Raw genomic sequence first — 26,274 nt, 5'->3', positions numbered from 1 at the left:
ACCAGCATTGGCTGTCCCTCACAGACGTGGGTGACTCTCTCCCACTCTCAGGGTGAGTCTGTAGGTGGCTGTACAGACCGATGGGGCTACTGCAGGCTTTGTTACACTTGGGGCAGAGGGTGGTCACGGGAATGAGGTGAGTGGGGTGTTGGAGTGGCAGCTGGCTTCTTACACTGTTTTCCCTTGGCTTCTGCTTTCCCCCAGTGGCAAGTCTTCAGGTGATCGATGCCTTCCTGGATGTTCCTCCTCCACTTTGGATGGTCTTCGTCCAGTAATTCCCGGGTGTCGGTGGGAATGCCACACTTCCCCAATGAGGCCTTGAGGGTATCCTGAGGAACTTCCTCTGCCCCTCAGGGACAGAGGGGCTCGCCTGCATCTTTGGAACTGGGAGTAAAGCACCTGCTTGGGGGAGGGTCTCATGTTGTTCATACGGACAACGCACCCAGCCCATCGGGGTTTGGGTCAGTGCCTCGATGCTGGGGTTGGTGTGTCTGTCTTGGCAGTGGATTCACAGGACCTTGAGCAGGCACCGTTGGTGGTACTGCTCCAGTACCTTGAAGTGTCTGCTGTAGTCAGTCTACGTTTCAGATCCAAGTAGGAGGGTACATAGAGATGTACAGCACAAAAACAGACCCATCAATCCAACACATTTATGCCAACCAGATATCCCAACCCAATCGAGTCCCACCTGCCAGCACCCGGCCCATATCCCTCCAAACCCTTCCTATTCATATACCCATCCAAATGCCTCTTAAATGTTGCAATTGTACCAGCCTCCACCACTTCCTCTGGCAGCTCATTCCATACACATACCACCCTCTGCATGAAATAATTGCCCCTTAGGTCTCTTTTATATCTTTCCCCTCTCACCCTAAACCTATGCCCTCTAGTTCTGGACTCCCCGACCCCAGGGTATTTATCCTATCCATGCCCCTCATGATTTAAAAAACCTCTCTCAGGTCACCCCTCAGCCTCTGACGCTCCAGGGAAAACAGCCCCAGCCTAATCAACCTCTCCCTATAGCTCAAATCGTATAAAGTTTTAGTCAATATCCCTCTTGCTTTGGGATCTGTTACTCTGTTAAACAACTACATAATATCAAATTGTAACAAAACAATCTGTCTCTTCCTGAGGGATAGATGTACTCATTGCTGCCACCTGCTGTTAAATATTGGTCCTTGTCGCTGAGGGAGTGAGTGAGTGAAAAGACAACAAAAGCACAAACTCCTTCGAATAAATCTATGGTGTAAATGTTTATTGTGGGGGAAAGAAATTTACATTGGCTGATAATCTATAAGGGGAAAATGATAAATAAAAGTTTAATTACAAAAAAGCTACTGGAGATCACAGCAACATTACTGAAATGTAACTATGTTTACAGTTTCCACTTTTATACAGTAATTACATCATAGATAAAATAATTAGGTTTTCATCCTTATAATTATTTTTTTGTACACAGAATCAAGAAAAATACAAGGTGTACCTTGGTGCAAGTAGATCTTTTTTTGTTTATCCTCAGGAATTTTTTTTTTGAAAGCAGAGAGGTATATAAAATGCTTGAGAGACATCCTGAGCATGTCCATTATTCAGTTAGTGCATAAATGTTTTCAGTACACGGCAGGTGGGTCTGTAATCAAGCAATTTGAAATGGTGTGGAGAAACTGGGCATGGTCGGTTGGGATTGGTGGTTGGCACAGAGCCCTGTTTAAGTAGCACTGGGTGAATGGTCCGCGATTCTCTGTCTTTGTCAGCAAGCTTTTATACCCACTAACTTAGGAAAGATCTAGAAATTTGAAACCCATCTGGGCAGACAGCGTCCCCGAGATCCCACTTTGTTCTAGGAATACAATGTTAACTCTGCAGGTGAATACTTACTGAGTGAGTTAAAATCTTGCCCACCTTTAGGGCGGCACGGTGGCACAGTGGTTAGCACTGCTGCCTCACAGCTCCAGAGACCCGGGTTCAATTCCCGCCTCAGACAACTATCTGTGTGGAGTTTGCACATTCTCCCCATGTCTGCGCGGGTTACCTCCGGGTGCTCCGGTTTCCTCCCACAATCCAAAAATGTGCAGGTTAGGTGAATTGGCCATGCTAAATTGCCCATAGTGTTAGGTGTAGGGGAATGGTCTGGGTGGGTTACGCTTCAATGGGTCGGTGTGGACTTGTTGGGCTGAAGGGCCTGTTTCCACAGTATAAGTAATCTTTCATGTCTTCTCAGGAACTGGGTGATGGTCCAGAATTATAGATGGAATCGTGAGGAGGGTGGTGTGCATCTTTCAAGCTTACAGTACTACAGAGAGCGGCATTCAACACTCAGTAAAGATTAACTCAACAAATGTTCTCCAAGGATGTAAAATTCCAAAATGTAAGGTTTTCAAAACTTAAATAAAATCTCATGTCCATTTTAAAAAAGTAAAAATAAATTTAAAATAAACACTTCTGGGGCTAAATTCCTTTGTGTGTTCTCTCTAATGGCTAATGTTTTACTGTTATTTTCCTGCCTGTGTTATTTCAACAGTCAGACACACTCAACAGTGTTGAAAAAATAGAGAGGGTACAAGGGAAAAGGGTAATTTGAGAAGTGTCTCTCTCAGGAGAAGACAGATGTAATTGTACTCATGGGTACCTCCTTATTAACGTAAAAGTTTACCTATGAAATAAATCCCTCTCTTTTTGGATACTGTGTCCTAACATGGGTATTTCCAGTTTCAGATTTAAATGTTGGTATAATGGCCGACACTATTCTCCTGACCCCTGACAAACTAAACTCCTTGAAGTCATGTGTGTTAGAACAGACCACAAGTCACATGCAAATCTTAAAACTTAAATCTAGTGGGATTGACTAGCACCCATTCCCATCCTCCCAGCAATCAGGAAATCAAGCAGGAGCTTGAGTAGTTTTGTTATTCTCCAATAAGATAAACTGTATTGCCCAATTCCACTGGTGTAACCACTTTTACAAAGTTCTTAGGATTTTAACAGCCCAGACTGTCCCAGGCAGGATGATCATCTTTATTGTGTCATCCCCATGCTGCTCTAATGGCTTGTCACTCTGCATTGCCAAATCTTGAGGAATACATTTGTCTTTAAAACGGTTCTCTCTGTATTGGAGGTCAGAGGTGTGACCGTGGTAGAAATGTTCAGAGTGGTGATAGAAGGGGGTGAGATGGAAGGAAGATCATTTACTGCTGATGCCTGCAGTGAACAGTAGGGGGAATGTCCATACACTAATATCTGACCAAGCCAAAGGTGAATTGGGCATGCTACCTGTCATGGTCGAAGGTCTGCACAATAAACCCCCATTTGGACAAGAAAGAGATGATCACTTAGAGAGATATTCAAAGGCCATGAAACCTGGGTCCCACCAAAAGATATTACTCTGTCCTCAAAGTGATCAGAAATACCACATTCAAATAATTTCGGGTTTTCTTTTGGCAGGGTGCACATGGATCCTTACAAAGACTTGCCGTGAATGGGGTTTCCTGAGAGAAACCTTCATTCTCGACATTTCTGATGTGGTTGGGTCATGGCTGCCCTTGGTCATGTACGGACAGCCCCAGCAAAGTATCAACACACATCGCCCTGTCAAAATAAACACCAATTACCACAGCTATTGCAAAAAACCTGAAGGGGAACACTACATACTTTTGTTAAAAAAATTATAAAATTAATAGCAGCTCTTAAGATTGTTAAATCAAATCTGGACCACAGGAAATGGTAGAAGCTTGCAAAGCCATGTACAGTAGTTGTATTCTCCCTGGTTTTGAGTTCTGCCTTTGGTAAAATGCAGCCCTTTTCTCTTGGGCAGGAGCAAGTCCAAAACATAACCGAAATAGCATCTTGCATTAAAACTCCACTTTGTTTCTTTCCCTGACGCGTGCATTTGGAATCCACAATATACAGCACAGACCATGGAATTGTGATTGTCTTCTGATTAAAGCAGTATGAAAGCTGACAACAGTGTACATGATTTACAAGAAAAAAAACAAGTTTTTGTTCCTTTAAAGTGCTTCACGGCCACAAACCACACTCTGGAGATGATGCTGCCTTTCAAGCTGGCCTTGTCTCATATGGAATGGGTCTTGGATTCAAGACATTGATTCTTGTGAGGCAATGGTACATTAAGGGTTAAGGAATCAAGTGGAGTTGAGATACAGAGCATCCATATTCTATTTGTAGCAGACCAGGTTCAATGGGCTTAATGGCCACCTCCTGTTTGTACATTGCTAACAAGAAAATGGACCATTGATTCCTAAACTCTTTACAAGTCAACAGTCATCTGAGGTACCAACAGCAACTGATCAGGGGCACCTCTCCACCTCACTCTGACCCTGGTTTGAGTTGGACTCTTCCCTCCTTTTCTGTAATGGGACCTTGCAGCAGGTTGGAGGTATCAGGAGTAAAAGGTAAATGGGATCAATTTGGTGGCTCCCTCTATAGTTAAACACTGCAAACTATCCCTCTGACTGTGAATCAAAAGGGACTTCCTTATCCCTGTAGATGGACAGATCCCTCTCAACATTAGCATCAACAAAGGGTTTTGAGGAAACTGCCTGGTGTCCCTTGACGAGATGTACTGGAAAACTGTTGGTGCTCAGTAATAATGGGTGAATCTGTGCTCAGTGAGTGAGTGAAGTTAATGGCGTGGAACTTTGCCCCGTTTTGGGAAACTGGTGTGAACAAATAAGTGAGAGCAAGGCTTTCTTTGACTTACATCTGAAGTAACCCTGTAAAACCCCAATGTGTCATGTCTCCATTTTCTCTATGTGTGCCTTTGACCCCTCCCCTACCCCAACCCCCACCCCCACCTTGTGCGTGAGATTTCGTAGTTAGTGCCAAATTACAGATAGTTGTGTGGTACGGACTGGACAAAGACTATCCAAACTCATTCCACATCAGGCTTGTCAATGCTGACCCAAGTATCTTTGACCCCCTTTCAGTCCAGGCTGGATCTGAACCCAGGTTCCAGGTGAAAAGTTAGTGCCCTACACAGTGTTTCCTCATCAAATCATATGCAGGCCATCCAAAAGAAGACACTATTGATTTTAAAAATTATGAGATGATCTACATAAAAACAATTAAAATATCCCAATTAACATTCTAGTAGAATGGAACTTAAAGCAATAGAAAAAAATCAAGTATAAACCATCGTGCATTAATTCCACCTTTGTAGCTTTACAGTTCTTGCTCTTAAAAACATTTTACATTCAGAATTTAATTTTACACCGATATTTGACAATTTCTACCCCATAAGATTTAAATATTAACATGTTTGAAGGAAAAGGAAATCTCAGGGATGAACCTTTCTCTCCCTCAAATGGGAGAAATGCACAAATTAAAAACCATTGCACTCACTGCAATTTTATTTACAACATAGATTGATGGCGCAGAATACACACTACTATGCCAGAAATTTGAAGTGAATCAACTAGCTGGCAAATTAATCTCTCCCATCCTGCGATCTTCATATTCTCTCCCATTTCAGTAAGTGGTTTGTTTAGTCACTGGAAGAATGGCTGGATATTTTCGGAAGGGTATATTTAAAAATGGACTCGTCCCTGACCAACCATCTCCCAAGTCAATAAGGCCAGAAATAATGCAAGAAGTGAGCAAAGTGTTGAGAATGGCTCTGGAGAAAAGGGTTTTGATCAAATGCTCTTGCAGGGTTGGACTGGTGTAAAACAGAAACATTCCAGAGGCAGACGCTCACCAAGAGGCTGCATTGGAAGGAGGTGCCTCAGGAGCTAAGCTTCTGGTGACAACCTAGCAGTCACCAGTGAAGGGAGTTGTGGGATGAAGCTGAGTTAAGAGTCTGACTCAAATTCCCTTTTTAGAACAGCACTGAACACCAGTGACAACACAATGCCTCAGAAGACTGCAACATTTCAAGAAATATCAACTTTTGTTTCGCTGCTCTGATTTAATCTGCATCAATTTCCAACAAGCTCTTGCTGGGTTTTAAATCAACCAGATGTTTCCTTGCCTTGCCTTTTGGACAGCATTTCTCAATCAATTGTTTTGTTACGCAGAGAGAGAGATTGATGTACCAACTAAATACATATCTATTTTTTATTATTTCAGCACGCAGTCCCATCAATACCACCATCAGAGAGCAACGGGGAAGGCAGTGTGGATATCACACATCCTGTAGACAGCCACATGGCTGAGGGGAGTCCTTATCCTCTCCCTCACCCTCCTCCAGCCCCAAATCTCCACACAGTCTCTAAAGCAGGAAAGATCAGCAGTAGAAAACCTCTTCATTGCCCAGAAGTTCAGTTGCAGGGTGCTTTTTATCTGGTGCCGTTTTATTCAGTGCTGAGCTGTCTGCTGTTGGTAGGACATCTGAGAAATACACAACAGAAAGAAATATACATTTTCTGTTTATAATAACTGCTTTCTAAGTGTGTAGGATTTACACATACAACGTATTTTTAATACATAGAGAAAATAATAGGATCCCTTCAGCATGGAAAGAGAACATTCGAGTCTGCACTAACCCTCCAAGGTGCATCCCACCCAAATCTAGCCCCCCAGCCTATCCCTGTAATCCCACAGTTAGCATGGCCAACCCACCAAACTGGCACATCTTTGGACTGTGGGAGGAAACTGGAACACTCTGTGGAAATCCATGCAGACACGGGGAGAACATGCAAACTCCACACAGACATACAGTACAAAGGCTGGAATTGAACCGGGGTCCCTGGCACTCTGAGACAGCAGTGCTGAACACTGAGCCACTGTGCTGCTTGATATACACATGGTATATGCATGTACATATAGTTCATGTATGCTTGCATGGCACATGTGCCCATGAAGGTAAAGTACATTCAGATAGTCAGAAAGGAACATAAGAACAATTAAGAGTAGGCCATTGATTTTTGCTCCGTTATCCATTAAGACCATGGCTGTTTTCTCTCAGTACTACTTTCCTCCACATTATGCCAGATCTCTTGATTTCTCTAACATCTAGCAATGTGCTGATCTTGGTCATGAACATACTCAATGACATGAACATACTCCAAGATCTTTGGGCTACAGGATTCTATACATTTGCTACCCACTGAGTGAAGAAACACGTCCTCATTTCAAACCGAAAATGCAGGCTCCTCTTTCTGAAATTTGCCCTTGAATCTGGATATCAACATCTCATTGTGCACCCCACTCCCTGCACCCCCACAACCGGGAGAAGCACCCTTGCTGGGTGTCCTCCTGTCGGGCCCTGTGTGGAATGTTGAGATCGCCTTTCATTCTTCTAAACTCCATGGAACACAGACCCAGTCTTTGCAATCACTCTCCATGGGTCAATCCCATGAAATTAATCTAACGAATCTCCATTGCACTCCAGTCTATGACAAGGAAACCGAGGTAAGGAGACCAAAACTGGACAAAACATCCCAGAGGCACCTAATCAAAATTTTATACAATTGCCTCAATTTTGGAAATTACATTACTGTAACACCTTTGGCAACCTTCCTGTCTTTAGAATACAACAGAATCCCTACAGTGTGGAAACAGGCCCTTCGGCCCAACAAGTCCACACCGACCCTCCAAAGAGCAACCTACTCAGGCCCATTCCCCTACGTTTACCCCTGATTAATGCACCTGACTTACACATCCCTGAACACTACGGGCAATTTAGCATGGCCAATTCACCTGACCTGCACAGTTTTGGATAGTGGGAGGAAACTGGAACACCCAGAGGAAACCCACACAGACACGGGGAGAATGCGCCACACAGCAAGTCGCCCAAGGCTGGAATTGAACCCAGGTCCCTGGCGCTGTGAGGCAGCAGTGCTAACCACTGAGACAGTGTGCCACTCAATTAAACAGTTTGTTAAGAATCCATATTTTATGAGCTAAGAAATATAAAGGGTAAATATATACAAGCTGTTTCCTGTGTGTTACCTTACTGTTGTGTTCTGGAGATTAACGCTGACCTCCTGGAGACTCCCCAGATAATCCTGCAAATTGGTAACCTCATACCCTGTGCTGGCAACTCCCCCCTCGATCCCCAAATCTGACGAAAGATGGGGCCCAAAAGCCCGAGGCCATTCCAGCTAGGACTGGCTGTCTCAAAGGTTTTAAACAGTAAGTGTCCTTAACCCTACAACACATCAAATGCTATTTCAAGAGCAAATCTCATAAGTCAACACAACACCCTACCCCAGATTAACCAAACGTTGACCATACCATACCTGGATTGTATTCGGGTGGTAAGTTCCCAGAGCGGTGACCTTTGCCCTTACGGTGTTTGGATTTCTTCTCCTTTGGTTTCGCGAGCTTGAGTAACCGTGGTGGCAGTGGGTTGCTGGTTGAGTTTGTGGTGTTTCGTGGTTGACTTGTGAGGTTCTTGGCATTGCTTTGTGTGGAGTCTTTCCAAGTCGGGCTGGGAGAAGTCTCCACGTCCCTCTTCGTAAGGTGTGCCTCCGAATGTTCCTGGTTTAACGAATTACAGCCAAACAGCTTTGTTGAGCTTGAGGATCCCTCGGTCAGAGGGCCGATTGGTGTCACAACCTCTCGATCTGAAGACTAGGATAGGGGAACGAGAAAATTGGAAATTACGGAACTTGAAATGAGCACAACTTTCTCTGCCGAGTCAGTTTTTGCTGAAGGTACTAACCCTTTGACCAGGAAACCAGACACTGGCTGGGTCGCTGGACACACTTTGCTGGTTGTTTGCCTCATCCACATGTTCCTTCTCCATATCAGCTCATACAGCAAATGTCAGTAGGTTTGAAAAAAAATCTGATTCTCTTTTGAACCAGATGGGTTTTGCATTGGGGTAAAGGAGGAGGAGGATGCCATGCAACCTACTGAGTCTATTCAATGACTCAATTTGATTATGGTTAATCAGGACCTTAACTCCATTTACCTAGTTTGGCCCCGTAACCTTCAAATCCCCAATCTAATAAAAATACATCAATTTCAGATTTGAAATTTTCAATTAGCTCTTAGGTTTCACAAAACCAGACCCCCACCATTTTTTTGGGTGAGCTTCACATTTACGAAATGCTTTGTATATCCTCAAACCACCTCACTCAGAGTTTCAGGTTACATTCCCTCGTTCTGAGCTCTCCATTAGGAAGACAGCCTCTGGAGAATCTCTACCTACCCTGTCAGCTCCTTTAATCATAAGGAAACTTAATAGAATGCTGTCATTTATTGTGAATGGAATTGAACACAAAGCAGAATGTTTATGCTTCAGTGATACAGAACACTGGGGAGATCCTACCTGGAGTACTGTGTATAGCTCTGGCTACCTTAAAGAAAGGATATAATCGTGTTGGGAGCAATGTGAACACTACCAGACCTAATACCTGCGATGGGTCAGTTGTCTAAAGAGGGAATGTTGGACAGGCTTTACTTGCATCCAGCGGAGTTAAGAACAAGAGGTGACTTGACTGAAACCCAAGATCCTGCAGGATTTGGACAGGGTAGATGTGGAGTGGATGTTTCCCCTTATGGGAGAATCGAGAACTAGGTTTTGCTGTTTAAAAGTCAGTGATGAGAATATTGGCTTTCCTCAGAGAAGGTTGTTGGTCCTTGGAATTCTTTTTCCCCAAAAAGGTGATAGAAGCAGAGTCTTTGAATACTTTGAAGGCACTAGTGTATAGCTCCTTAGTTGCAAAGTGTTAAAATGTTATCTGGGTTAGGCATGAATGTGGGATCATCGGATCAACCACATCTTACTGAATGATAAAAAAATTGGCATGAGGGGCTGAATGGCCTACTCCTTGTTCATAGGTTTCTAAACCCCTCCCAACTTTAGAAATGGTCAGTCCAGTTGTGACATCAGGCCTTGCCTAAAGCAGCAGCACAGACTTGGGCCTGGCCCGGTATGGCTAAGACCTGGGCCTGGCCCGGTATGGCTAAGACCTGGGCCTGGCCCGGTATGGCTAAGACCTGGGCCTGGCCCGGTATGGCTAAGACCTGGGCCTGGCCCGGTATGGCTAAGACCTGGGCCTGGCCCGGTATGGCTAAGACCTGGGGCTGGCCCGGTATGGCTAAGACCTGGGCCTGGCCCGGTATGGCTAAGACCTGGGCCTGGCCTGGTATAGCTAAGCTGCAATGGGCAGGTAACTTTGCTCACAAGAGCTATCAGAATAACCAAGGAAGACAACATGAATGGGAACAGCCAAAAACATGGGCAGCTTGAATGAATCATCTATGTCACTTTGGACACGACATATTGAAAACATTTAGAGGCTTTAGTTTTCTTCTTGAAAGTCTCTGGAGTCACACCAGAATTTCACCAAAAGTTAATGGTCGCTTTGTAAAGGTTTCACATTTGTATCTTAATGCATCTAGAAAGAAATTGCAAAACCATTGTTGAGATTAAGGTCTTGTCAGCCTGGTATGTGACTTGGGCTGTGGGCTAACAGGGTGCACAACTGATGGTAATGGTGGAAATAATCTGGAGGTAGAGTAAGATTTTCACACAAATATCTTACATAATATTAAACTGGATGAGTTGAGAAGCTTTTTTTTCCTACACAGGGACCAGTAGATGCAAAGAACTTCAGTGAATTGAGGTTGTTAATGTCTGAAGCACTGTTGCACTCAGCAACAGTAGAGCACAGCAGACTGGAGACAGAGAACAACTGCCATGAGCAGGGAGGTAGGGCTGGCAAAGATACCAAGGAGTCAGACCATGGAGGGATGGGTCGGAGGCATGAATAAGCAGAACTTTGTGTGGGACAGAAGTGGGGTTTTACACCAGTTGATGATTTGATCAAGGAAGACCCAGGGTTCTGGTTGTAGGTTTGCTCACTGAGCTGGAAGGTTCATTTTCAGATGTTTCGTCACCATAACATCTTCAGTGAGCTCCGGATGAAGAGCTAGGGTTTTAAGGTGGGAGCACATTGGTGAATCCCAATTGGATGTTAATGAAAGCTTGGATGTTGGGTGTGAGTTGGGGTGGAAATGGATAAGATTATAAAGAGGTAGAAGAATGTAATCTTAGTAATGGATTTAGAATGACATTGAGGTCTGGGTCAAATAGCTTGAGGGCCTGTGGTTTCACCCAAGTACTGGGTGGTTGAGTAGAGCTGGACCAACCAGTTGGGATCAAGGAGAACTTGCTGCTAATAGGGGCAGTTGAGGCAATGACTGCAACTGTATTAATGGAGCAGTTGGACACAAATGAAGAAGGACATGTTGACCGGGTGCGATGAAATAGTGTGGGAGAGGATTTGTGGATCATTAACACCAGCATTGACCTATAAAGCTGAATGATCTGCTAAAGGGGAAGAATTCTCCCATTTAAGTCAGCTTCTTGTTTTTACTGATATGCAACTGTAGAAATATGTGGATTGAAGATGATGGTGAATCACAGCTGGTTATCATTGGTACACTGATGGAAACTGGCCCCGTAACAGGATAAGGTCTCATTGTGAGGATGCCAGCAACTAGCAACTGAATGCAAAACATATTGGGTAGTGCTGGGTTTACCCTTCAGTTCCAGCAGATGCTGTCACATGTTATTATAGTCCTTAAAGCTTGACCTTTGCCAATGTTTGCCAAGTTAAATGGATTTAGGCCAGATGCAGCAGATCAATGTGCATGCTGTATCCAATAATGTGGATTTGGAATCTTTTAGCATGACCAGAAATCCTAAAACACAGAACTGTTTGTTTGGTTTGTATCTTCATACACACCTTTCCCTCGTGGGTGACGTGGGAAGCAGCTGGAAGGATTAACAGGGTGACCACATTATGAATGTCCCCCTTCCATAGCCAACAAGCTCTGCATTAGGACTTGAAGCCAGAGCCACTGAGCTCCATACAGCTAACTAACAAGAAGCAGGGACAGTGGGCTGGATATTATGTGGCCCCGCTTGTGTGTTTTCACTCTTCCCCCTTCCAACCCCTCCCATACACATCTACCCAAAGTTTTTATCAGATAGTGTTATTGAGCGTAGAGCTAAAGCTTGTACCTGTGAACTGAGGGAATCCGAGTGTGTCAGCTGGCTCTGCCTTTGATGAGTGATCAGCTCTTCCATCCTCTTTAGCTGCTCTTTCTCCTTGTCGAGCTGCTTCTGCGCTGTCCTCAGCCTCTCCAGATCCTGCTGATACTCCTCCTTCCTCAACTGAAGCTCCTCCCTCTGCTTCTCCACTTCCTTCTGTAACCTTGCCGTCTCAGCATCTTGCAGCGACGCTTTGGCCTCCCGCTCAGTCAGATCCTTCTCCTTCATCTCCCACTCCCGTTCCCATTTCTTCTTCTCCTCCAGGTGCAGTGCCTGCTGCCGTTTCAGGTTGGCCAGCTCCTGACGGTGTTTCTCCAAACTTCGTTGCTTCTCCTGCTCGATCAGGGAGCTCGGCCGCAAAGAAGATCGCGTCAAGCGCTCACTCCTCTCACTCGTCGCTTGCTTCTGGTCCTCGATGAATGAATCCTGTTGCACCACAACAGCCTGACAGGAGCCAGAGTAAGAGTGATTATTAAATGCAGGAAACATCAGAAACTGTCTGAAGGGGTTTTGTGCTGTGGAGCTGGAACACAGCAGTTATTAAAAACACCCTCAGAGTGGGAGGAGGGAAATACATAACAATATTGGCAGGTGGAAACAGATTGGGATGGGATATCATGGACGAGTTGGGCCGAAGGGTCTGTTTCCTTGCTGTACATCTCTATGACTATGATTAGTATTCATGCACATTTGGGGAATTTTGGAGCAAATGCTGCCCCAGTTGGCCCTAAGCTGTGTTGCACAGGAGTCCTTTCAAATTGGGCCATTAAAAAGTTCTCGTACATTTGCCATCCCTAGTTTGAAAAGGCTGAGCAGCTTGCTAGGCATGGTGGCTCAGTGGTTAGCACTGCTGCCTCACAACACCAGGAACCTGGGTTCAATTCCACCCTCAGACAACTGTGTGGCATTTGCACGTTCTCCCCGTGTCTATGTGATTTCCTCCCACAGTCTGAAGATGTGCAGGCTAGGTGAATTAGCCATGGGAAATGCAGAGTTATCGGTGGGAGGCTCTTTGGAGAGACAGCCCTGACTTGATGGGCCAAATGGGCCCTACCTTCACTGCAGGGATTCTATGATTCTACGATCCATTGAATAGGATTGCCAAGAGTCAACGACACGGTTATGGGTCTGGCTCTTGTAAGGATGGCAGATTTCCTTCCCTAAAGGGCATTTGTGACTGCTTGCCCCCCACCACCCCCCAAGATTTCTCTAAAATAAAAAGTAGATTTGCCTTTATGTTAGGTACATCAAAGTCAACCCCAATGCTGAAATGGTGCATTTCCAGCTGAAACAGTTGTACAGGAAGTCAGTGTTACTGGTACAGGAAGTCAGTGTTACTGGTACAGGAAGTCAGTGTTACTGGTGCCATCACTGAGTGTCCACACTGTAATGGAACGAAATGGTGCAGCCATTGTAGCTGCCTGTTTCTGCGGTCCCTTCCTTATCCTATGGCCGACAGCATGTGCACTTTAGTTGCTACGTCAGTGGTTTAATCATTTTAGATCTTATCCCTAGAAGTCCAATTGAAATCAAACTATGCACATTGTTTGGGTCAGAAACATTGCGTTTTAGTAGCAGAACTTGCTCGGGTGGTGAGTACGCCTCATGCAGGGGCACTGGATGGAAACATTGATGATCAACTGATGAAAAAAACTGCTAATTTAATACTGGACAGTAGAGGGCACTGTTGGAACAAACGAGAGATCCGGACTGAGCAAAACCTGACCTCATCTTCCTTCAGCTGCTGTTCCCTTCCTCTAAACATGCTCTTCAATGACCAACTCGTCTTCACTCATTTCATTAAGCACACAGCAATCTCCCTCACCAGCTCAATGGGCAAATGCATCACCTAATGCAGTGCTGGAATTACGTTCACCCAGTTATGGGTAGGATATTATTAAGCTGGAGAAGATTCAGAACAGATTGACCAGGATGCTGCTGGGCGTGGAAGGTTTGAGTTAGAAAGAAAGGCTGGATAGGCTTGGCCTTCTTTCACTGGAGCATAGGAGGTTGAGAGGCGACCTGATAGAAGTTTACAAAACATAGAACATAGAAAAATACAGCTCGATGTTGCGCCGACTGAAGCCTACCTAACCTACACTAGCCCAATAACCTCCATATGCTTATCCAATGCCCGCTTAAATGCCCATAAAGAGGGAGAGTCCACCACTGCTACTGGCAGGGCATTCCATGAACTCACAACCCGCTGAGTAAAGAATCTACCCCTAACATCTGTCCTATACCAACCTCCCCTTAATTTAAAGCTGCGTCCCCTAGTAACAGCTGACTCCATACGTGGAAAAAGGTTCTCACTGTCAACCCTATCTAAACCCCTAATCATCTTGTACACCTCTATCAAAACTCCCATAAACCTTCTTTTCTCCAATGAGAACAGCCCCAAGTGCCTCAGCCTTTCCTCATACGATCTTCCTACCATGCCAGGCAACATCCTGGTAAACCTGTTCCAATGCCTCCACATCCTTCCTATAGTATGGCGACCAAAACTGTACACAATACTCCAGATAAGGCCGCACCAGAGTCTTATACAACTGCAACATGACCTCAGGACTCCGGAACTCAATTCCTCTACCAATAAAGCCCAGTACGCCATATGCCGCCTTCACCGCACTATTTACCTGGGTGGCAATAATGAGGAGTAATATAGATAGAGTGAATGGTAGTTGCCTTTTCCCAAGGATGGGGGATTTCCAGACTAGGGGATACATTTTTAAAGTGAGGAGGAGAGAGATTTAAAAAAGACTTAAGTTGGCAAATTTTTTATACAGAGGGTGCATTGCATGTGGAATAAACTTCCTGAGGAAGTGGTGGATGTCGGTACAATTAAAACATTTAAAAGACATTTGGATAGATACATGAACAGGAAAGATTTGGAGGGATATGGGCCAGGAGTAGGCAGGTGGGACTAGTTTAGTTTGGGATTACGTTTGGCGTGGACTGGTTGTATCCAAGCTGCATGGCTCTGTGTCTCTGAAGAGCCTACAGTCTGCAGCTAGGGAACTATAGTGTTGGTCTCAGTATCCCCAGGTCAGGGAGGGATAATTAGCAAGAGCTCGAGCACCTCATCAGAAATGTGCATCAGTTGATACTGGATAAAGAGTATCCTTAGCTGCTTTGTTAATGGCCTTCCCTCCAGCTGAAATAGGAACAATTGATGTGTGGTTCCATTCAGACCTCCTCCCTTTCTGAAGCAGTCTACACTCACATTCAGCAAGAGATGGACAACATTCAGGCTTGGGCGAAGAAGTAACAAGTAACATTTGTGGCACACACATGCCAGGCAATAGCCATCACCAACAAGGGAGAATCTAACCATTACCATAACGCATTTGACTGCATTACCGTCACTGAATCCTTCACAATCAGCATCTTGTGGGGGCTGTCATTGACCACAAACTTAACTGGACCAGCCACAAAAAAAACCCCCAAAGCAGCCCGTTTAATCAGCCCATCCACCAACTTAAGCAATGACACCCTCCACCACGAGTACATTGAAAACAGTGTGTACCAGCTACAAGATCTCCTTGGCAGCATCTTCCAAATCCATGACCACTTCACCACCTGCAAGTTCCTCTCCATGTCACTCACCATCCAAAGAAATATATCGCCGTTCCTTCACTGTCATTGGGTCAAAATCCTGGAATTCCCTCCCTAACAGCATTGTGGGTCTACGTACAGCATATGGACTGCAGTGATTCAAAAAGGCAGCTCACCGTCACCTTCTCAAGGCCAACTAGGTGTGGGCAAAAGGGTGGTTCATATGTGGAATGAGCTTACCAGAGGAAGTGATAGATGCGGGTACAGTTACAACATTTAAAAGACACTTGAATAGGTACATGGATTGGAAAGGTTCAGAGGGGTTTGGGCCAAATGCAGGCAAGTGGGACTAGTTTAGTTTGGGAAGTGTGGTTGGTATGGATGAGTTGAACCGAAGGGTCTGTTTCCATGCTCTCTCTGTGCCTAGAAACAGATGGAAGACAACAAAGGGGCAAATGCACATCACAATGTTGTATGGCCTCTGCCCTGGTTCCCAGTTAGTTCTCAGAAGTTTAAAAATGACAATTAAAGGGAATAATGATGAGATACGTACCTGTAATCCAAGCAACAACTGCTGTAGGCTCAGCACCTTCTGAAGCACATACTGAAAGAGAAACACATCATGTGAAGTGAAACAGAAACAGGCATTTTTAAAAACAATGCTCTTCCCTCAGGCACTAACATTGAACCCAGAGTGAAGCAGAATCGTGTGTGCACGGGCATGCAAGAGAGTCAGTGTGTGCGTGAGTGTGAAAGAGAGCATATGTGAGAGTGAGAGAGAATCTGGCTTCAAACTCAGAACCTAATCCACAGCTCCAAACCTTTTCCCACTATGAACCCAATTTGAGAATTACTGAAAATGACTGTGACCCCCTCAGTGAGAATTGACTGCTGGGAGGGGCCCTGTCTCCGAGAGTGGGACACTGCCACTGCTGCCTCAGAACCTGCTCCCCACTTTAGGTTGTGACCCCATGCTTTGGGAGGCACAGTCCTAGTTTGTAAATACTTGGCAATGTGGTTGAACAAAAACACCTTGGACACTTGTCCCCTTTAAACACCCAACCTACACTGGTTGGGATAAGGGGTCAGATTGAATGAATCGTTTCCCCACCTAAACCAAATGAATTATATTATTTTGAGAAAAGATTTGATAAGTTATCAAGACTCCCCAAGGGCAGCTTTTAAGTAAAAAGTGTTCTTATTGACCTTTCACTAACTTCTTCCAGATTATTTAAACTAGTTCTATAATCGAAGCTGCTGTAGCTCTTGGAAGGCCACTGTAACAGTTCCGATGTAATCCCCTGCGCTCTCTGGAGTTGGGATTCATGTTGGCTATGGACTCCAGCTGGGACTTGAAGATTGGGCTCTGTGAAAAATCCCCCACATCCTACTGACACAAAGCAACAAGGAAACACTGTAAACCACCACAGGAAACAAAAAAGATCCACAGTCATCTAACTTTACCCAGAGATTGGGAGCAAAACCAACAAGTAAAAATGATGATTTCTTTTCTACAGAAATGGAGAGTTCATACTTGGCTTTCCTTTCGGTTCACTGAAGCACCATTACATTACACAACCCTCAGATGAACAATTTCAGTTTTTAAATTCTAAATATACCTGTTGGTTTAATTGATGTTGGCAAGGACTGGGCTTCATTAGGTCAGTGATTTTCAAACAGCATGCTGTGACTAAGTGTGCTGTGAAACTTTGAATAAAAGTACTGAAAACTCATGTAACACAAACATTCTTCCATCTTAAACGATGTTCTATCCAATTAAAATTACAATTCATAAAACTCTGTGCATGAGTTGCAGTATTTTGTTCAATGGATCTGAAACATTAATGCATCTGATCCTTCCTCTGGTTTGTTGTCTACACTATGTTGCAAACCTCTCTAATGAGACTGTAACCATAGTAAATGCAAGCAAATATGACATTTATGAGCAATTAATTCAGCTGAAAAAAGTGGGCGGGGAATTTTCAATCTCATTGAAATGCGTCACGTTACTTAAAGGTTGGGAACCACTGGATCAGATGACAAACAAAGTTTCCAAGTGGATAGGGACTAGCTCATTTAGTTGAATCATTGAAGGATAGTTGGTGACTGTGGGACCTGGGACCCCAACTTTACCCTGAGGCTGGAGGTGAAATCAACACAATGTAAAAATGACTGACCGTTGGTTTACAGAAATAGTGAATTCACATTTGGCTTTCTGTGGAGGATATTGTGACACCTATACATTACGTAACTCCCAGTTGAACAATTTCATTTCTTTGTCTAAATACACCTTTTGGTTTATTTAAAAATATCGGCCGTACCTCATTCTTTCTGATTGGCAGGATCAGGTTCGCCGTCAGTCCCTATTAAAAACAAAACATGGATAAGACTTGTAATCAGGTTATTACTGGGGCAAAATCTCAAAATAAAAATGACCAGAATACTGCTACAACATGCAAAATCATTGCCAGAGACCTGATTTGTCAACACAATGAAGTTAAGCCTCTCTCATGTTTGGGTTCTGAAGTTTTAGAGCTTCAGTCTGAAGTAAATGCCAATCAGTTTTCCCTCTGCTGCCCACCGACCACTGTCTTAGCAGTAGCCAGCACATCAGTGGGATGCAAGGTAAGAGGTGATCTTAACAGCAGAGATGACGTGGCAAGAGTTTGTTTCCTGATTCATGACACAGTTTGCACGTGCTTCTCACAGTGTGTGGTTATGAGCTGGGCTGATTGGGGAGCTCCAGGATAGAAGGGTGCACTTTTTCATGTAAATGCAGCCAGGTGGAGGGAGTGAGAACAGACAGAGAGAAAGGCTGACTGAATTATTCAGCAAATGTCACGGAGTCACTGATGATCAAACTTTCCAGTATGTTTTGGAAGGATTCCTTTCCCTATGAGAGTTTAAATCAGGCAATTTCCAAAGGGTGGGATATTGAACTGGAGCAATGGATATGTTTTCGAAGGTGCTGGTACCTGGGAATTTTGTGGGCATTGGAAAGCTCTTTTTGCTGCTTTAATTCTTTAGCCACTTGAGATTTGAACTTCTGCTTTTACACCATTCCAGTGAAATTGAATGGAAATTCAAGGAACAGCACTTTGTCTTTTCTGACTGCACACATTACAACTTCCCAGATTCATAATTGGTGTCAACAATTTAAACTGATAACTAATCTCATTCTTTCCAGACTCTATGCTTCTGCCTTTGCCACTTTGTGATCGTCTGGACCCATTTTTGTTTTCCTCAATTGCTCCACTATTCTCCCTTCTGATTTACACCACAAGACCATGAAATGTAGGTACAGAAGGAGGCCATTCAGCTCATCGAGTCTGCTCCATCATCCAATAAGATGATGGCTGATCTGATAATGCTCTACTCTACCTTCCTGCACACATCCCATAACCCTTGATTCACTTATTGGTTAAAAATCTGTCCATCTCAGCCTTAAGTATACTTAGTGACCTAGCTTCAGCAGCCCTCTGTGGGAAAGAATCCACAAGTTCCCTACGCTCTGAGAGGAAATTCTGCATCATCTTAGATGGGCCATTGTCCTGTTGTCACTAAGTCATTCCCGTATTCCTGTTAACCATAGACCTTCCCTTTTTGTCTATCCTTCACCTCCCGTTTGTTTTATTTCACCCTGTACTGGGTTTGAAACCTTGTTTTGCTCACACTACTCTCCAGTTCACCAGATCTGGAAAGTTGGCTCTAGTTCTTGTACTGCACAGATGCTATCAGGCCTGCTAAGAATTTACACCACTATTCTGTTTTAATTCCTGCTTTTTGACTCGATGTTGTCTAATTGGTGGAATAATCTGAAATCAGAACACCTGCAAGTGTTAATATTGGCAGTTTAAGATACACACAGACTAACGGGAACACAGAGTTTACTGCTAACACTGATATTTTACACCTTCTGGTGAGTTATAAACCAGTTTTTAACTCTGTTCTGTTGCTGTGAGTGACCTAACAGAAAAGTAACTTGTAATGATATTTTGATGGGGTTGATGGCTCAAGAGAGTCTGCTCTGATATCTCAAATATCTGAAATTAAAACAGAAAGTGCTGGGAGAGTCAACAGGTTAGCAAGAATCTGCAGAGAGAGAAAAACACTGTCAGCAGTTTGAATCGGATACGATTTTTAGATTAGATTAGATTCCCTACAGTGTGGAAACAGACCCTTCAGTCCAACAAGTCTGCACCGACCCTCCGAAGAGTAACCCACCCAGACCCACCTCCCTCTGACTAATGCAACTAACACTATTGGGGCAATTTAGCAAGGCCAATTCACCTGACCTGCATATCTTTGGACTGTGGGAGGAAACTGGATCACCTGGAGGAAACCCACGCAGACACAGGGAGAATGTGCAAACTCCACACAGACAGTTGTCCAAGGCTGGAATTGAACCTGGGACCCTGCTGCTATGAGGCAGCAGTGCTAACCACTGAGCCACCGTGCCACCCTATTTGTTCTGATATTCGCTCCAAACTGTCTCTCTCTCTCTCTCTCTCCCCCTCTCCACACATGCTGCCAGACCTGCTGAATTTCTCCATCATTTCTCTTTCAATTTTGGATCTGATCTCTCTGTTGGCAAAATCCATTGTGCTTTTGACTGTATTAAAACTATAATTTTCGGAAGGAGACTGTTCTCTGACACATGCTGAAAGGAAGATTTTAAAAAACTAACATGTCAACTATTTGCAGCAAAGGAGACAGAATAAGATGATAATAGTACCCTGAATCCTGAGACTATGCTTGAGTTTTAAACTCTCCAGCTGGAGGAAGAACCTCTCAGTGTCCACTCAGAAATAACCTGTAAACGTTTCAAATGCTTCAATGAGATCACCTCTGATTGCTCTAAAGGGGAGCTCATTCTGAATAACCTCCCCTCACGGGCCAATCCTCCCATCCTGGTTTTTATTAAAAATATAGAAGCCAGGCTGATATAATTCATAACCAGCGACGCCACTGATGGGGGCAGGAAAGAAGAATGTTGCCAGGCCTCCAGGGTCAGTAGTACATGGCAGTGACTGGAGGAGCAGCGAAGGTGAAGTCTAAGGAGGTGGAAAGATGAACTTCTGAAGCTGTTTCAGTTTTAATAATATCAATTTAATATTAATTTATTCAGTGTTTTACCATTTATACAATGTACTCAGTAATTTATTATGCAATCCAAGATGGTGCTGGAATGCGGTGACATTATCTACTTTGCACTGTACCTAGGTACAACTGACAATACATAAATACACATAGAAAGGACTGAGTTTGTCACACTATCAGAAGGATGTGAATGCAGTGGTTTATTCATTCACAGGATGAGGGTGTTGCTGGCTGGACCAACATTTATTACCCAACCCTAACTGTGCACAGGGCAGTTAAGAGTCAACCACATTGCTGTGGGTCTGGAGTCACATGTAGGCCAGACCAAGTAAGAATGGCAGCTTCCTTCCCTAAAAGTACATTAGTGAACCAGATGGTTTTTCCAACAATTGACAGTGGATTCATGGTCATCATTATACTCTTGATTGGAATTTTTATTGAATTCAAATTCCACCACTTGCTACAGTGGGATTTGAACCTGGGTCCTCAGATCATTATCTGGGTCTCTGGATTAATATTCTAGCATTAATACTACTAAGCCATCACCTCCTCTTAGTGGAGCAGAGAATGGGTTTAGGAGAATGGCTCCAAGGATGAGAAATTTCAGATATAAAGATAGACTGGAGAAGTCAGGATTATTTTTCTTGGAAAGGAGAAGGCTGAGAGGAAACTTGATAGAAGGTTTCAAGATTATGAGCGGTCTGGACAGGTTAGATATGGAGAAACCGTTCCTGCTTGTGAAAGAATCAAGAACCGTTTAAAAGTTTTTTTCAAAAGAAGCAAGTTTTCACTCTGTAAGTAGGTAAGGTCTGGACTGCACTGCCTGGAAGTGAAATGGAAACAGCTCCACCTAAGGCATTCACGATACCACTGGATAATTATTTAATCGAAATATTGGGGAAATCCTGGAAAGTGACACGAAGTTAAAATGCTCAGACAGCTGGTACATGCGAGGGGTTCTTTGGCACTGTAGTGATTTCGAGGAGTGCAGACATTCCTTTGTGGTGTAAAAGTGCCATAGTCTTACCAGATTAGGCAGAGAGAGAGAGAGAGAGAGAGAGAGAGAGAGAGAGAGAGAGAGAGACAGAGAGCAAGCAAGTCAGCGAGTGACATGAATTTAACTTGAAGATCACCACACCTCAGAGGTTGGAAAGGAGAATCCTTCATGGTAATCTCAGCCAGTGTAAGAATTGAACCCATGCTGCTGGTATTGCTCTGCATCATAAATGTGCTGCCCAGTCAACCAACTCCCTACCTCTGTGGTGTACCCATCTTGTGGCAAGTTTCAGCTAAAGAACCTAGCCACCAGAGGGCACACTACCCACAAAGTATGACAATCCCATAACCAGAGAAATTTGTCAATGAGTGACCAACATTTCAGAATTGCCCTGAAGTCTACAGGAATTGAAGATTAATTTTGAGGATAACCTGAAACAACCCAGGCTGAATAAAAGAAGTTTTTGTTTAGATTTTCATTTTTAAAAAATCAATTAGAAATTCAAAGAGATGGGTGAGAAGGGCCATTAATGTACAAGTTCACATTTAATGAAATCTCTGGTATTGCTCTCCCTACTGTTGACTGACGTTAACGGAGGACGAAACATGGGCCTGAACACCAGGAGCTCTCTCTCGTCTATTGCTGAAGTTATAGAGAGCTCTGTTTGCATGATGTTTTGCTGAGAGTCATTTACCTTTTTTAAAACACTGTCTGATTCTGTCCTGCGAAGGTCCTGCCCATCTTCTACTTCATCCTTTTCTCCGCCTGCAAGTAAAGATGCTCCAGTTTAGCGCTCAATAACTGATCACAAAGAAATTCACATAACAAAACCGGTGTCTGCTTTCTCTGGTTTGTGGGACATGTGGATGTTGAGTAAAAATCAAAGGAATTACATTGCAAAGAACTTAAGAGCGTAGAAATGGAATGTTAGGGTCGATTAGTCCACTCCATCGCACACCCACTGCACCTTGCTCCATCCCACCCTAGAAGCATCACCATCTGTTTCTTTCTCCCTCATCTGTTTATCCAGCTTCCCCTAATGCAACCAACGAAAGGCAGAGTCAAAGAGACAAAGTTTGGAGTTGGTGGAGTCCTAAGGACGGACGGACTTGGGAAGAGAATTCCAAAGTGGGGAATGTTTCTGCCAGTGATGTAGAGGAGTGCACCACAGGCAGAAAAGCAGTTACTGTAGGAGGTGGAGTCAGCCAATGGACACAATCTGAGGATGAGTACAAGGATTCAGGTGGAACGTGTATCCACCCTTCCTCTGGTTGGCAAATTTATTTGGTTCTAATGAATTCCAAAATGAAAATATTAACAGAACAAGAACATGTACTTTAAAAGTTACAAAGTCAGGAAAAAAAAAAAGTGATGCAATAACTGGAAAGGAACAGCTCAACACCAAACATCAGGGGAGGCTCATCTCATGCCTGGAATGTGAAACCCAGCACCAAATAACAGCGCTTTTGCTGTCAATGATTTCCCAAAATGAAAGAGTTGACTTGTGCCATGGAACTGGTTCCTCATCTACTCTTATTAAATGTCATGTAAATTTGGTTTTAAACCAATCTGTTCAGAACATGATGTACTTCTGTGACAGGTAGGACTTGAACTGGGACACCACCACTGTGCCACAAGAGCCTTTTACCTGGTATCGGAATGAAGTGTTTAATTGCATTCGGGCAATGGACCCTCACTGGGAAATTCACCTCTGCCCTGTGAAAAGGAGCAGTCTGAAAATGCAGTAGTTGGGTTTGGAGAGGATTCCTCGTACTGTGTATTTCTGTGAATAAAAGCTTATTGAAATGTGGAAAGGTTAGGCTCCAGTTCTAACCACCACCAGGCTATCTAAAAGCAAACACTCCTCCTCACTCCATTCCTGCTATAGTGGTTATTCATTATGTGAGTGCCTCAATTGGAAGGAAATTCTAAGGAGATCCGAATCAAGTTTGATCCAGTTCTTATTTATTATTTATATAAATACATATCCTAAGAAATGGCATTTGATAATGACTAACAACTGCTACTTTCTCTCATCCTTAAACATGGACCCACTATAGCAATTCCAATGTTGATCTGATTGAGATGCGCTCAGTTGGAGCATTGTAAAGATCCAAGGGCAAGATTTCTGTTTAACTCAATCTTGCTTCGATGGTAGACACAAAACTCTCTTTTTAAAATAGCTGCTGATATAATACTAACTTACTTTTCGTGGCACTCATCTGATGGCTGTCGAAGCCTCCAAATGTCTCGGCCCTTCTGGGTAAGGATACGTGTCCAGTGATTCCCTCCTGGTCTGCACTGCCTGATGACTGCTGCCCGATAGCACCTCCAAAGCTCTGAGACAGCACATTCTGCAAGATCTCGACTGGATAAAGAGAGGTCAGTCAATAACTGAAGTAATTTAGAGCAAACCAAGAAAAACAGAACAAAAGAACATGCTAGTGCCAACAATCAGGTACATGTTACAGACTAAGAATACCCACAATTAACCTGATTCAATGCCATGCAATCATTTCGTGGGCATAAGGTACGCACTCAACTATGATCTTCAAAGTCCTCCCACCTTTGGGAGGAAAAGACTTGCATTTATATAGCAACTTTCACAGCTGCCAGATCTCTCCAAGCACTTTTCAGCCAATGAAAGACTTCTGAAACATGATCAGTATTGCAGGAAACCTGACCATTAATCTGCACACAGCAAGCGCCTGGAAACTGTTGTGATTATGACTAGATCATCAATGCTGATTGAGGGATAAATATTGATTAGGGCACTGGGAGAACTCAACTGCTACTCTTCGAAATATTGCCAGGGGATCTTTCGCACTGACTTGAGTGGGCAGATGGAGCCTAAGTTTAATGCCTCATCCAAATCACCTCTGCCAATATAGCACCCCTTTCACTTTCAGTGAAGTGTTGCCCTTGATTTTGGGCTCAAGGCTCTGAGTAAGATTTGAACCCTGAACCTTGTGACTCATCAGATGGGAGTGTTACCCACTGAACCACAGGTGAGGAGCACCAGCACAATGCCTCCTGCACCAGTGTCGGTCTCACGATGTCCCAGGAGTTCATTCCAACTCCCAGAGTTAGAAAGGTTACATCCTCTAATCCCAACTCTGGGAAATGATACCATTTGACTGGATCCACTGGAAAACCATTGCTGACTCTTGCTACTCGGTAAAGTCTACGGGCCATCTAACAAGTATGTGACTGAGCTTTGCATAAAAGCTGATGATAACCAAATATATTGTAATCTGTTTCAATCTGTTAAACATCTCCCAATAGTCCACCCATTGGAACAAAGCATTAAAGTGATGAGGTGTGAGGAGTAAGCCAAAAATCAACAGCCACTCACTTAAATTCCAAGCCTTAGTGCCAATTGGTGAGGGATAGTTGGAGAGAGTAAAGAACATGAATTAATTAGCATAGACTACATGGGCCACTGGGCATTCTTCACTACTTAAAACACTCATGGATGTTCATTGGCTTTAACTCCACTGTCCAATCCTTCCCTGTATCCCTCTGGTTCCAAAATATTTGCCTACATCATCCTTAGTCACATCAATGATAAAGCGTTCACAACTCTCTGGGGCAGGGAATTCCAAATTTTCACAACTGAGTGAAGAAACTTCTCATCTTACTCTGAAATGTTCAACACTGAGACAGTGCCTTCATGTTCCTCATTCTCCAGAAACAGAAAACACACACATCTTATCAAGCCCTTTTCAAATTTTCATGTTTCAATCAAATCACATGCCATCCTTCCAAACACTGAAGTGTAAATCCCATTTTCTCAGTCTATCTTCAGACCTCTCACCCCCCCCTTACAGGTCTATAGTATTTCCACAGACTGAGGTGAGGTTACCCTGGATTGTCTGCTACAACAGTCTGAGCATAATTCACTGCTTCATTGAACAGTGCAGTGTGGAGAGTTCACTGGAAGAAATGGATGATGGGATGGCTTTAGCACCCCATGTATAAATGGCAAAAGAACACACAAAGCTCCCTTGAATTCCCTTGTTCTTCCAAAATAAAGCATCCTTTCAAATGGTAACATTGCCACCTGATTGTAGTGCTCATCTTTATGTCATGGACTGGATATTAACCTTTCATCTTGTAACCTGGGTTCAAATTTGACCCTGACAGATTGGAGAAAGATTCCTTGATCTGCAGGAGTCTCTCTGTAGACAGAGTTCAGCTGTACCAATACAGCACCTAACAGATCCTTTTGGTTGCCATTCAATTTGCAATGCTGTTGACAGAGGCTACAGGGCAGCAATTGGAAATATTACGCTGCTGCTGTAGGTCACTCATCTGAGGTCAAGGCAAATTTTGTTCAGGGTGCCTTGTTTTCCATCTAAGCCGATTTGGACTTGGCCTGCGATTACTTGATGGGGCATCACAGAAGTTAATCAACTTGACCCCTAACCTGTGTGAGATCAAAGTTCACGTGTCAAAGATTTAAGTTACGAGGGAACAGAACTTGAACCTGAAAGGAGGTGGAAGACATGATTGTCTGAAGGCATACAAAGTGTGAAAGAGGTAAGTGTAGGACATCAGGTTAAAACACAGGACAAGGAAAAGGAGGATCAACCCAAAAAGGGCAAATGTAGAATGAATGCTAGAATGTTCTTTTCATGAATGGACTCTCTGATAC

General features: G+C 43.8%; 1 protein-coding gene across 6 annotated transcripts in view; it reads right to left on the bottom strand.

The window, feature by feature from the left end:
* Positions 1 to 4,801: 4,801 nt before the first annotated feature.
* The window catches only part of akap13 (A-kinase anchoring protein 13), a 406,551-nt gene continuing 385,078 nt past the window's right edge, over positions 4,802 to 26,274 (bottom strand). For all 6 annotated transcript variants that reach the window (XM_072565220.1, XM_072565221.1, XM_072565224.1 and 3 more), the window contains 7 exons: positions 23,824 to 23,985; positions 22,312 to 22,382; positions 17,842 to 17,883; positions 16,074 to 16,124; positions 11,936 to 12,409; positions 8,196 to 8,529; positions 4,802 to 6,342 (listed from right to left, as the gene is read on the bottom strand). In XM_072565220.1, coding sequence (XP_072421321.1) covers positions 6,239 to 6,342; positions 8,196 to 8,529; positions 11,936 to 12,409; positions 16,074 to 16,124; positions 17,842 to 17,883; positions 22,312 to 22,382; positions 23,824 to 23,985 — 1,238 coding nt within the window. In that variant the 3' untranslated portion in view covers positions 4,802 to 6,238. The remainder of the gene's footprint in view (positions 6,343 to 8,195; positions 8,530 to 11,935; positions 12,410 to 16,073; positions 16,125 to 17,841; positions 17,884 to 22,311; positions 22,383 to 23,823; positions 23,986 to 26,274) is intronic.

This window comes from Chiloscyllium punctatum, chromosome 48, assembly GCF_047496795.1.
Source record: "Chiloscyllium punctatum isolate Juve2018m chromosome 48, sChiPun1.3, whole genome shotgun sequence".
In the NCBI taxonomy this organism is placed as follows: domain Eukaryota; kingdom Metazoa; phylum Chordata; class Chondrichthyes; order Orectolobiformes; family Hemiscylliidae; genus Chiloscyllium; species Chiloscyllium punctatum.
The sequence above is the reverse complement of the archived record's forward strand: the minus strand, read 5'-3'. Positions and strand labels throughout refer to the sequence as shown.